Here is a 12172-nt window from a genome sequence, read left to right on the forward strand (position 1 = left end):
ACGGCCATCTTCCAGTAATTATGCTAAACCTTCCTGATATGATTTCTTCTAATTTATAGGTGATTGTAGTGGATTTGTCTGTGACAACGGTGTCTGTGTAAATGTATACGCCAAGTGCAATACCGTTGTAGAATGTTCTGATGCATCAGATGAACACCTATGCAATGAAACCAGTAATTCAATTAATTTTATTTATACAACAAACAAACTAAATAATTAATTAGTAAAAAATAATATTTTCAATAAATATAAAACTTTGTTTCTTGTCTTGCAAAGAGCTATAATAGTCAACAAGTATTGTTTAATAATATTTTAATATAATACCACAATGCGGTTCAAGAAAATACAGTACTTACTACTTCTATTCTTATAATAAGAATTCTTATCGATCTACATTCCTTTTTACAACTATCTTCAAATAATATTGTTATATAACATTTTCTGTAAATATCATAATGTACATTATTATTGTGATTACAATTATAAAAGAACATGTCAAATATATTCTGCAGTTACCTGCATTAAAAACTTTAGTTCAGTCTTTAACTCTTGAAACTCTATTATTATTATGTAATAATAGGCCTATTATACTAACTGCTTTATAAACATCTAACTAGTAAAGTAAAATAATGTTGACATGATACCTTAAGCCGATTTTCCACTAGGCGAATTTGTTCGCGCGAATCGAACGCGCCAGCTTGTACGCATGTGTTTCATGTTTACGTCTTCCAAATCCTTCTCTACGCATGCGTATTAGCTGACGCCTTCAATTCGCGCGAACAAATTCGCCTAGTGGAAAATCGGCTTGAAGCTCTCCCTAGATTATCAAACTAGTTTTGACAAAAAAACATGTGATATGCCCAAATATGGTAGTGATATGCCCGACGTGGTAGTGATATGCCCGATGTGGTAGTGATATGACATCATCGTGTCCATATTATGGGCACATCACATTTGTTTGTCACATACAGTTTGATAGTGTAGACGGAGCTTTACGTATATTCATTTTAGCGGCTTCAAAAACATATTCCACGAATTCTCCGAATACATGGCCGGATAAATGGTATGAAGATTACATCGGTATACTTGACGATCCCGGCATGGCGAAAGAGATATTTGAAGATAAATTCACACATGATTTCTATGATTGGGGATTTGAAAGAGTCGAGGGAGAGTTTCCGCCAGATTGGTTTCGTTTCTTAGCATTCAGCAATACACTTGATTACAGCGATCTCCAGGGCGTCTTAAAACTCACATCTTCTGAAATATCCCAGTATGGTCACCAATTGGAAGATTTTATTCTTCAATGCACATTTAATAAAAAAGAATGTGACTTGATGTAAGTAGAGGTGAATAATGAATATTATATAACACCTATATAAATTCCTGTCATTTGATTGGACGAATGTGGGTCACATGGCGTGCAATAGTACGCACTATTCAACGATCGTTAAATAGTACTTTTTGAAACATTTTTGTGTACGGAAAAAAAACGTCTAGATGTTATATAAAACAAATAATGAATGTTTTGTATTCGTGTAATGGTACAAATAATGGCACTTGGTGAATGATGAAAGGTTATATCAACTCGGCTTTGCCTCGTTGATATAACCTTTCATCATTCACCTCGTGCCATTATTTGTACCATTGCACTCATAAACATTCATTATTTGTATATTATTCACCCTTAAGCTCTGTCTACACCATCAAACTAGTTTGACACAAAAAATGTGATGTGCCCAAATATGGTAGTGATATTCCCAAAGTGATATGACATAATCATGTCTATATATGGGCACATCACATATTTTTTGTCACATAAAGTTTGATAGTGTAGACAAGTCTTTTAAATTACTTCAAACAGAGAGAATTTATGACCCGGATGTTTATTTCCATCCAACAGCAATACCACTTACACAATATCATTGTTATAAAAGGTAAAGATAAAAGATAGACACATGTACTGTACAAAAAAACAAACAAATAGTAATTCCTACGTAACTGTTACGCCTAAGCTTATTTATTATTAATTTCTTTTACTTTTTCTTCACATTTGTATTCAAAATATATTTATTTATTATTATTATAAATCCAAAGGCAAATTACTGAAAAAATGACAATGATGTGGGTATCAGTGGCTGGATCTCAATAGAGATACAGAATAAAAGCGAAAAGCTAAATCAAAACGAGAAGTAAAACAGCCAGAAAAGTTAGCAGAGCTTCCGGGCAACACTAGCCCTTCATCAGCCCTTTATTATTATTATTATATTGTTTTCTTTTATTTTATTATCATGTAATGTTTTTTTTCCTCTATTACGTAGACCTATCAATGAGTTTCAACATGACAAATACGGGAATTGTTACACATTTAACAGTATAAAACCATTCAGTGTGCCAAATATCGGAGCTCCAAATGAAACGATCTATGATGAATTTATAGAAGAAACCACATCAGTAAAAACATCATCGTTACCGGGGGCTGAACATGGTAAAACTCCTTCTCCTAAAGTTAGGCTTAAGAAATATCAAATACATAGTCACGTGTCGTATTTGTTAAAGGTCGAGAATGTGATATGACGTAAGGTAGAGGTAAAAAATGTGATATGACGTAAGTTAGAGGTTGAGAATGTGATATGACGTAAGTTAGAGGTCGAGAATGTGATATGACGTAAGCTAGAGGACGAGGATGATGCCTAAAGTTAGATTTAAGAAATACTGAATACATAGAACCTGTCGAATTTTCACTTTTTAATACAATTCGATCGAATTTATTCATATTTAATAGAACTCAACAAAACATCTTCATTTATGCAATTTATATATATATTTTTTTTATTTATCAGGTCTAAAACTGACGCTAAATGTTGAACAACATGAATACATAAGTATCTTCGGACAAGATAGTGGTGTTAAAGTGTCAATTCACCGCCAATACGAAACCCCATTTCCAGAAGATGACGCCATCACAATTTCCCCAGGTAGTTTGACATCAATTGGACTTAGAATGGTAAGTACAGATATAAGTGACCTTTCAAATCACACAGTCGAATTGTAGCATAATGTGTGCGCACGCTCCTAACCCTATGAACATGCACAGAATGACTGTACCAACTCATGACCATTTCTTTCCCTCGAAACCCTAAGCCTGAAATGATTAGACTTTAACTTCTCATCGCAGGATGCAAAACAAAATTCATTACACTTCCAACGAACATTATTTATAATTGGACATTAATGCCACGATGTTTCACGCACGTTTGTTAATGATTATGACATTAAACGATTTGTTTCAGGACATTGTCCTTGTAAAACATATTACCAATTATCTTTCAGAATAAGTACAGTCGTTTAGGAGGTCTTTATGGAAATTGCACCAATGACCTCACAGAGTCTATGAGGAAATATTATCCAGATGACACAGTGTACACTGTAACTGTATGTGTTTGTATATTTTTAAAACAGTCATTAGCTAAAAATAAGCTTAGTACAAATACATTTATTTTTCTATTATACTTTCCAGGATAAATAGAGATAAGTACAAAATAAGCCTACTTCTAACCTAATAGTTGGTCCGCTTTTATATTTTATTTAGTTCTTCTATTTTGGTTTTTTTTTTTTTTTTGCTGATATTTTGAACTTTAAAACAACTTACAACAATCAATCAATCGTTCCATTTTTGAATATCTATTCCAACGATCATTGCTTATAAGCTCTGTCAAAAAGAAAAGCAGAATGAGTGACTTTTTAGAAATTACTTAAAACTGCCCAACGATGATGAGTCTGTTATGTACAAAAGCATATTTCTCCGGAGCCTAGATCCAATGTTGTGAAAATTCGAATTCCACCAACTATGCTTTCTCTATCTTATTATATTTATTATCAAATATATAACAAAAAGAAGTTTAATGTACTGATGTTAATGTTTTCTTCATAACTTAAGAGCCTTTAGAATACAGTAATTGTCACTTGATTTAACTTTACTTAAAGGTTAAATCATTTATATCCTTACTCATTGATTTTTAAAACTATTTAATTATGATTAGTTTTGCCTTGATTTTTCAAGGGTTGTCAAAAAGCCTGCTTACAGGGCATTCTACAGAAGTACTGCGCATGTGTGGATACAATATTTGCAGAAAAAGCAAGTCGATGTCGTATTTTGGACAATGAACAAGGTATATTTGTATTTAATACATTATTGATAAAAGTTCTTTACAATATACAACTATGGAACGCCGTTTACGCAACATTTCGATTATATGAATTTTAAATGAAATGTTTTGAATGAAATGATGCATTATTATTCATATATCAAGTCAGGCAATTCATTTCGATGTGTTTCATTCTCATATCGCGTCGTCATAAAATTCATATAATTAAAATTTTGCATAAACAGCGTTCCATTGATAATAACAATAACAATGTTTTTTAATGAATTTTCTTTGTAGCTTAATACAATCAATCAAATAGTATTAGATTATTTAGGCGGTATAGAGTTTCTCTATGCCTCTCTATCTTCAAAATTTCTTTACAACACCAGTGTTTACAACTATTTCGTTTTTCCAACTGTGTTTGGTAATTTAAACTATTATCAAATCAATATATTAGGAATTACCTCATAACAATTCATCTTTAATATCACACTCTCAATACACTTGTTTAATTATTGCCAACAGGCTACTTTTGTTAATTGTAAAGTTTGTCACGTTTTGTTGTGATTATTACTTGTTAATAATAACTAAAACGTTGATTCGTTTTATAGATCATTGGATACACGTCTTTAGTTTACTAGCGGACATTATTACAGCTTAGTGTGAACTTAGAGATCATTACATATCTTTAGTTTACAAGCGGACACTTTTAAAGCTTAATGCGAACGCACCTTTGTCAGTTATTATGTTAGAGTAAACCACATATTACTGTAGATATTAACGGTTAGTAACATTTCAATTGAAGGGTGAAAGCGGACATTTAAAGCTTAGTGTGAACGTACTATTTATATTTGTGTCAACAAGTCATTTAGTGTAAATCTTTAATGGTTCAATATTAATTTAAAATGTGAAAGCGGACATTAGGCCTATATTATTTACCTCCACCAAGGAGGTAAATAATCGATCACGTGTGTTTGTTTTGTTTGTTTGTTTGTTTGTCTGTTTGTTTGTTAGCAGGATTACTCAAAAAGTAATTACAAGATCTTTACCAAAATGACTATACAGATAGATATGTGGTCAAGGACCATTCCATTGGGACCTTATAGGACCATGGTCCCAATTCTGGACCATTTTTTGGTATACTTTACAGACCTGCAAGTGTTAAAAGATAGGACAGAATTTTTCAAAAGCCGGCGAGCAGTCTTAAAGTAACAAGTAAATTGAAATTGCATTTTCTCAAGAACTACTTATTCAAAAAACTTCATTTTTGTACAAGAGGAAAGAGTTATAATTTGTGATTTGTAATTTTAATGTGCACCTTTTTGGATGCGAGTAGTTTAAAAACTACTACTTTTCAAATTCACCCGTTTGATTTTCGCGTTGCTGTTCTATTTTTAGTCAATTGAAGCTATTGTTAATTGAAATGCTTGTTACATTACACCAATTTCGCATACACATGCTTGTAGTGAAATTAGCCATAATATAATTTAACTCTATATGAATGTTTAACTCGTTATAACTTGCATTGTAGGTGTTTCGTTAGATTGATTGTTCAGGCATAGCAATTGCTATTTTTGCAATTCTTATGTCTTTTTTAAATATTTATATAATTAAACATTCTATAACCGAATAAATAAAAAGATTAAAGAAAACATGCTTTCTTAATTTCTAAGTGAAATTAAATTACTCTAAATAATTTCCTCGTGCAATAAACTACATTATTTTATTTTTTTAAATAAAATATTTTAGAGCGATGTAGACAGGCGATGAACTATCTCCACCGTGTACAGTTAACAGATTGTGATTGTCGTATTCCATGTAGGTAAGTATTTACCACATTACACAACAAAATCAAATTATGCGAATTAGTATTCATTCATTTATTAAACAAAATATAATGTAATAATCAATTAAATATTCTCAAGCTAATCATAAAAACAAAATCAGTATTAAATTCGCATGTTGTAAAGATAATGTGACGGAAGTGCCAAATTCTTGATTTTAATAAAATACACTAAACATACTAAAAAGAAAATAAATACATTAAAAAAAACTATTCATCATGAAAGAACTAATATTTTGAATGTTCCAGAAGATACTACTTAAATATAAATGTATTTACATTAGGCCTATAATGGATTAAAAATAATAAGAAACGTATTGATTGAAGGACTATAGTTTCAAAACACATTTAATTTGAGAATATAAGTGCTAACTTACCATAATTGTAGTAGACACAATATTGAATGGACATTTCTTAAAATGTATATAAATAAGCAATAGTAATTTACTCAATCAAAGAAATTACTAATAGCTAAGTATAAAGCTGAAATGAATGGTTTTTAAATGCATTTTTTCTAAATCCTTTGTATCTTTCAGTGAAACTGGTTTTGAAAAAAGAATTTCACAGTCATTGTGGCCGTCGGAAAGCTACGTTGTAAGTTACTTACATTTGTCTATTCGGAATCTACAGTAACGTTGTTCTTCATAACTAAAGCTCTGTTTACACTATCAAAAATGTGCTCAAATATGGCAGTGATATGCCCAGATATGGCAGTGATATGCCCAGATATGGCAGTGATATGCCCAGATATGGCAGTGATATGACATCATCGTGTCCATATAGGCACATCACATTTTGTTGTCACATAACGTTTGATAGTGTAGACAGAGCTGAAATATATTATTTGAGCTTTCGTTTTCAATTCAATTCAATTCAAATAAACATTTATTTCTTTCATTCGTGTTTGAGTAAAAAACATTATAATTTCTGATATTTTATAAATAAATATTTTTTTTTGTTTGTTTCGGAACGGTCTTCCTAAAGAATAAACATCAAATCGACAACATACCGATACCGATACCGATACCGATGGGCAGACATGTTAATCTTAATTATATCGTCTCCATCATCTTCTGTCTCGAAGCGGTAGCTCGTTATGGATACCTTCCATTACATACTAAGCCTATACTCGCATTTCAAAATCCTAAGAAAAGATGTTATTATATCATCACATTCAGCAACTTTTGTTTATCTTTAGGAAACATTATTAGAAAGTATTTATGCTATCAACCAAAATCATAGAAGTCATCTGTACAACATGGACACAGCGCAGTAAGTTTCATCAACACATTTTATATCTTTTTTCCCTCCATTTTAAATTCGGTAATATTTTTTTGTGTGTTTGGATAGAATAATGATGACGACTATCAGACATTACTTAACTTATTGTGATTTATTTTAGGAAAAATCTTGCTCGTTTAGAGGTTTACTATGAGGACTTATCTTACATACACATATCTGAATCTCCTGCGTATTCAGTAAGTAAAGTTTAGGTATATTTTGGTTTATTTTATACAGTAATCACTTTTACATACATTTTAATAGGCCACTATTATTACTAATAGATATGCATCTCTACTTATAATAATAAAATGACAATTTAATCGAAAAATGTTATTTAAGAAAAGTCTAATTTTATATTGCAATGTGTTTATTTTTATTAATTTTTTGGTTTTTGACAGGAGCTTATTAATTACAAGCTGTTGTTTCTTTTAGTATCTTTCTCTTTATCTATTTTTTTTTTATTAAACTGAAGTGAAATAAAATGAATTGGAGGGGTTTATAGAGGAAGAAGTAAAAAACATTCCTGACATTTTGTTTGCGATAGATTATAACATTTTTTCCCAAACAAAAACTCCTTTAAAACAGAAGAAAGAGATATGATATTTTTTTGTTGTAGTGGGAGAGTCTTTTTGGAGATATTGGCGGAACTCTTGGGCTGTACATTGGCTTATCAATGCTTACCGTGATCGAGTTCGTTGAGTTCGCTTTCGACATTACGATGTACATTGTAAATAAACTTTGCAGAAGAAACAAAGTTACTGAACTACAAGGTGGTATCTGATCAAACTTAGTAAATTTTTTTACTAGAGAGGCATTTTTAAATTTCAAGTTGAATTAAGCAAAATTGATGTACTCTTTTTAAACAAATTGTTATTAATATTATAGGCCAAAGCACATAAATCATGAATGTTTATAATTTTAATAGAGATAACATTTTCATGAGCTGAAATATTGACTTTCTGTTCAGAATATAAATAGTTTTGTAATTCAACTAATTATTTGTTTAATAACACATCGACTTTTATAGATTAAACTTTTATTCAATTATTCCGCCGCTTTCTTCTATCGAATAGACCACGTTAACGTTCTAATTTTTTTCCGCGGCAAAGTGGCTCTGTACCGCGGTAGTAGAGGGCGCACTCTACAAGTGTGTTTACTGTTGCGTAACAGTCAGATCTTATCTACCGCGGCGTTGCACACCATTCATGTTTTTACAATCCGCTGACCAATCATATTGAAATAATACAATACACGTGATACGAAATTAACTATTTACATAGAGGAATTCATTTTAAATATGTTATATTAAACATGCACATACAAGTGAATTGTAATGGTGACGACTTATTCTTGACTTTGTCTCTCATTGGTCAGAATATAATAGTATAAATTAGTCCATACATAGATGTTTACCAGACATCATACATTGTAGACATTAGATTCCGTAAATTTAATATATTATTATTGTTATTTATGAATATAAACTGCAATGTAATTCATATTATTAGTTCAAAGTATATTACTGCACTTTTACTGCAATAACGTCTGATTTTAATTTGTTTCAATGTAGAGAGGCAGAATTTGCAATAAATGTGAATGATCATACAAAATGCTTTTTGTTAAAATTTTTTATAAACAGTTTAAAGAGTAAACAAAATATAGTTACTGCAGTAACTGCAGTGGCATAATGCTTACATGGTCTAGAAGAAAGAGGTAAAAGGGCAACAACTTAAGTTTGTCCATTACAACAAATAAAATATTTGATTTGAATGTATATTGATTGATACAAAATTAAAGTTCGTGTAAATATCACTTTACCAAAGTGACGTGCACGCTTGTATGCTGACAATAATGCCGAGAATAAAGAAGAAAAGTTGGTTCCTTTCAATGGATCTCCTCCTATGTTGGTCCATTACGTAACAAATGACATCATTGTATTTTATTTGAATGTATATTAATAACTATATCGACTATAATCAAATTATTGATTTATTAAAGTTCGTGTAAATATCACTTAGTTATTCATACTTTTGCTATAATATATAAAGAAAGAATCCACATGTACTGGAAGTAATAAACTGAATATCTATAAAAATGTATAAATAATCATGTTAGAAAAACACTATCGCTTTTTGATGAAGAACAACTCTAAAATGTATATATGAAATGTTTTTTTTATTTTGTATCTATTATGTTGTGTTTATTGTTTTATGTTTTTTATGTAAAAGGGTCCTGCGAAAACAGAAGTGTAAACTTCTCTATGCAGGATCCTTGCCATCATTTATGCTATGAAACTGTATTTATAAACGATGAGTAAATAAATGTGAAAAGTACAAAAGTGACGTGTACAGGTGGTTGAGTGACACTTAATAAATAGTAGGCACACAGTTTCATTAACTAAAATCTAATTTAACTTTACATGATATCGTCTCGCTTCCCAACCAATCAAAAGAAAGAAAACATCAAGTATAGTATATAGTCTGCTGGTCGACAAACCGATTTCACATCGTACACGTTAGTCTCACCAGAACCAGTGTTACAATTTATCAGTCGTAATATAACCTAAATATGTGTTTACTATCAAAGGCATTGATATTCCAAGTAGGGTTTATCGTTTTGGTAAGCCTGACGTCAATGCAAGCCGTGTCTGTTAGCAAGAATTTGTGAACCTGCAAAACTGAAAGATCTGTACGGCTGACAACTTCTGACGCGTTTTAACAGAGCAAGAGGCGCGGGAAATTGTTGACCAACACAATGAATACAGAGGGCAGGTGGAACCAGAAGCAGCTGATATGCGTTATATGGTATGTTTACAAACCTTGCATCCTACCACTACATAACTTGTAGTCCGCAAGTTAAATGAATATACACGCTTTGTATTTAATATAAACTAAGAAGCTACAGTTAACATAGACAAGAATATTTATAACTTATTGTACGTCTTATAGCGATTAGATACAGTAGCTAATTTTATTTATTTTTATTTTGATAATCCTCTCCCAACGAGTTATTTCTATAAGTGTCCTTGGGTAGAGATCCTGTTTAAGCACCTCTATGTTGATTTAACGATTTGTTCTGTTCATCAGTATTGTGAATCGTATATCATGTAATAATACCACCAAAATGACGAGTGAGGATCAAAATCAAGGCATTTAATGAAAATGCCGACCGTCTTAAAACAAACATGTTTCGATAAATCTACTCTATATATATATTCGTAATATTTTTAATATATTCGTGTACAATGCGTCAAAATAAGCGTTACAGTACTTTATGGACAAAAAAATATGTTTTCATTGTTTTCCGAATTGCACCCAAATCCTACGATCGAAAGACGAGGCAATCTAAGTATTTTGAAACAAATGGATTCATGTAGTCTACGATTTAAAGGGTCCTAGATAAAACCGGATGTAAATCTGTCTATTTTTTTTTGCAGTTTGTTAATTCATTGTTTGTTTTTGATTGTTTCTCTGCACACACATATGACATTAACATGTGTAGATCGTGCGGTAAGTCAACCAAATATAAAAGAATTCTTATTTCTATAGAAAATCAGACTTGCTTATCATATTACTTGGTTTCATTGGTGTTATTTGGGCCAATGTAGGCTATGGCTGATAACCACAAGTCTGATCCAAGTATTCACAATACTACAGTAGTCATTTATTGAAGACTTAGGCCTACAATTACAATATTATCTGGTTACACTTGTACTAAGTCTGTATTTGATTTGTCTTTTTTTTTTATGTTTTTTAAGTTTCGATTTCTGTCTGGACTTCAAGTATTATACGTATGAAAGGCCATATTACATATTATGTCTTAAATAGTTATCTTTTTACTAATAAAGTCGAAACACGGTCTAGAATAATATTGGCTGGTATGCGGATATGTCGGCGTTCACCGTCAACAACGAAAGAGCTTCCAGAAGAGGAGGAGAAAGAAATGTCGGGCATATGAATGTTCTTTAAGTTAAAAAAATAATTGAAGAATTCACTTACTGTTTTATTTTCTTTACCGTTGGGCGTGATCCGGATTTTGTTTGTGGTAAGTTATGCTACATATTATCAGTGTCGGGAAAATAACCCCTTAAACCGCCTAGCAAAACTCCGAGTTACAAACCACCAGAGTTCATTATTGGACAATTTTTTTCTGATTTGATTTCCCGTAGCGTTATTTGCAGCACTGTTGCGTTGTCAGTTCCCACTTGTGATTACGCAATGCAGCATTTTGCGTCGATACGTTGCTGCGTTACGTTGCTGCGTTACGTTGCGTTCTAGTGGAAACCACGCTTTAGTAGTAGTAGCGGATTACTATATCGTTTTCTTATGAAAATAGTAAACACCTAAACGTCGAAATGACATCACATGACTTACCGATTAGGAAAAGAAATTATTATTTTATTATTAACATGAGAGTCTCTCGAGACTGTATTTTTATATAATCTCGCTCTTCTGTGAGGATCCTCTATCTGTGTCTATAGATTTTCAATCTAAATGATCTTTATCATCTTTTCTTTATATTTTTTATTTTAGATGAGACGTCCTAATATCGAGTTCAAATAATATCAATCCTGTTTCAACTATGGAATTAATTACTGAATTAGGTTTAAGATTGCGATATATATTATTTTAGCTTTTAAATAGTTTTAATTCAGTAAAAATTATATGCATGCCATGAAATGTCATGTTTTAGAGCCTTTAACCAGTTTTAATTCAGTTAACTTATTTTAAACGAATAATTACAGTATAAATTATATGTATGCCATTAAATGTCATGTTTTAGAGCTTTTAACTAGTTTTAATTCAGTTTACATACATACATCATTACAATAAACAATTATTATGCATGTCAATACGTTTTTGACAATTATGTTTTACTTACTAAAACTTTGAAAACT

At 31.1% G+C, this 12172-nt stretch overlaps 1 protein-coding gene and 1 long non-coding RNA gene across 2 annotated transcripts; both read left to right on the forward strand.

Moving 5' to 3' along the window:
* Positions 1 to 1035: 1035 nt before the first annotated feature.
* Positions 1036 to 5974, forward strand: LOC140057159 (epithelial sodium channel subunit alpha-like). The gene is made up of 6 exons (XM_072102713.1): positions 1036 to 1339; positions 2322 to 2488; positions 2844 to 3007; positions 3334 to 3435; positions 4064 to 4172; positions 5898 to 5974. The coding sequence occupies exons 1-6, from the start codon at positions 1101 to 1103 to the stop codon at positions 5972 to 5974; spliced, it is 858 nt and encodes a 285-aa protein (XP_071958814.1). The 5' UTR covers positions 1036 to 1100.
* Positions 5975 to 6542: 568 nt separating this feature from the next.
* LOC140057264 (uncharacterized) lies at positions 6543 to 7433 on the forward strand. The gene is made up of 3 exons (XR_011846898.1): positions 6543 to 6585; positions 7190 to 7263; positions 7394 to 7433. It is a non-coding gene; the product is annotated as an uncharacterized lncRNA (long non-coding RNA).
* Positions 7434 to 12172: the final 4739 nt, after the last annotated feature.

This window comes from Antedon mediterranea, chromosome 8, assembly GCF_964355755.1.
Source record: "Antedon mediterranea chromosome 8, ecAntMedi1.1, whole genome shotgun sequence".
Lineage (NCBI taxonomy): Eukaryota > Metazoa > Echinodermata > Crinoidea > Comatulida > Antedonidae > Antedon > Antedon mediterranea.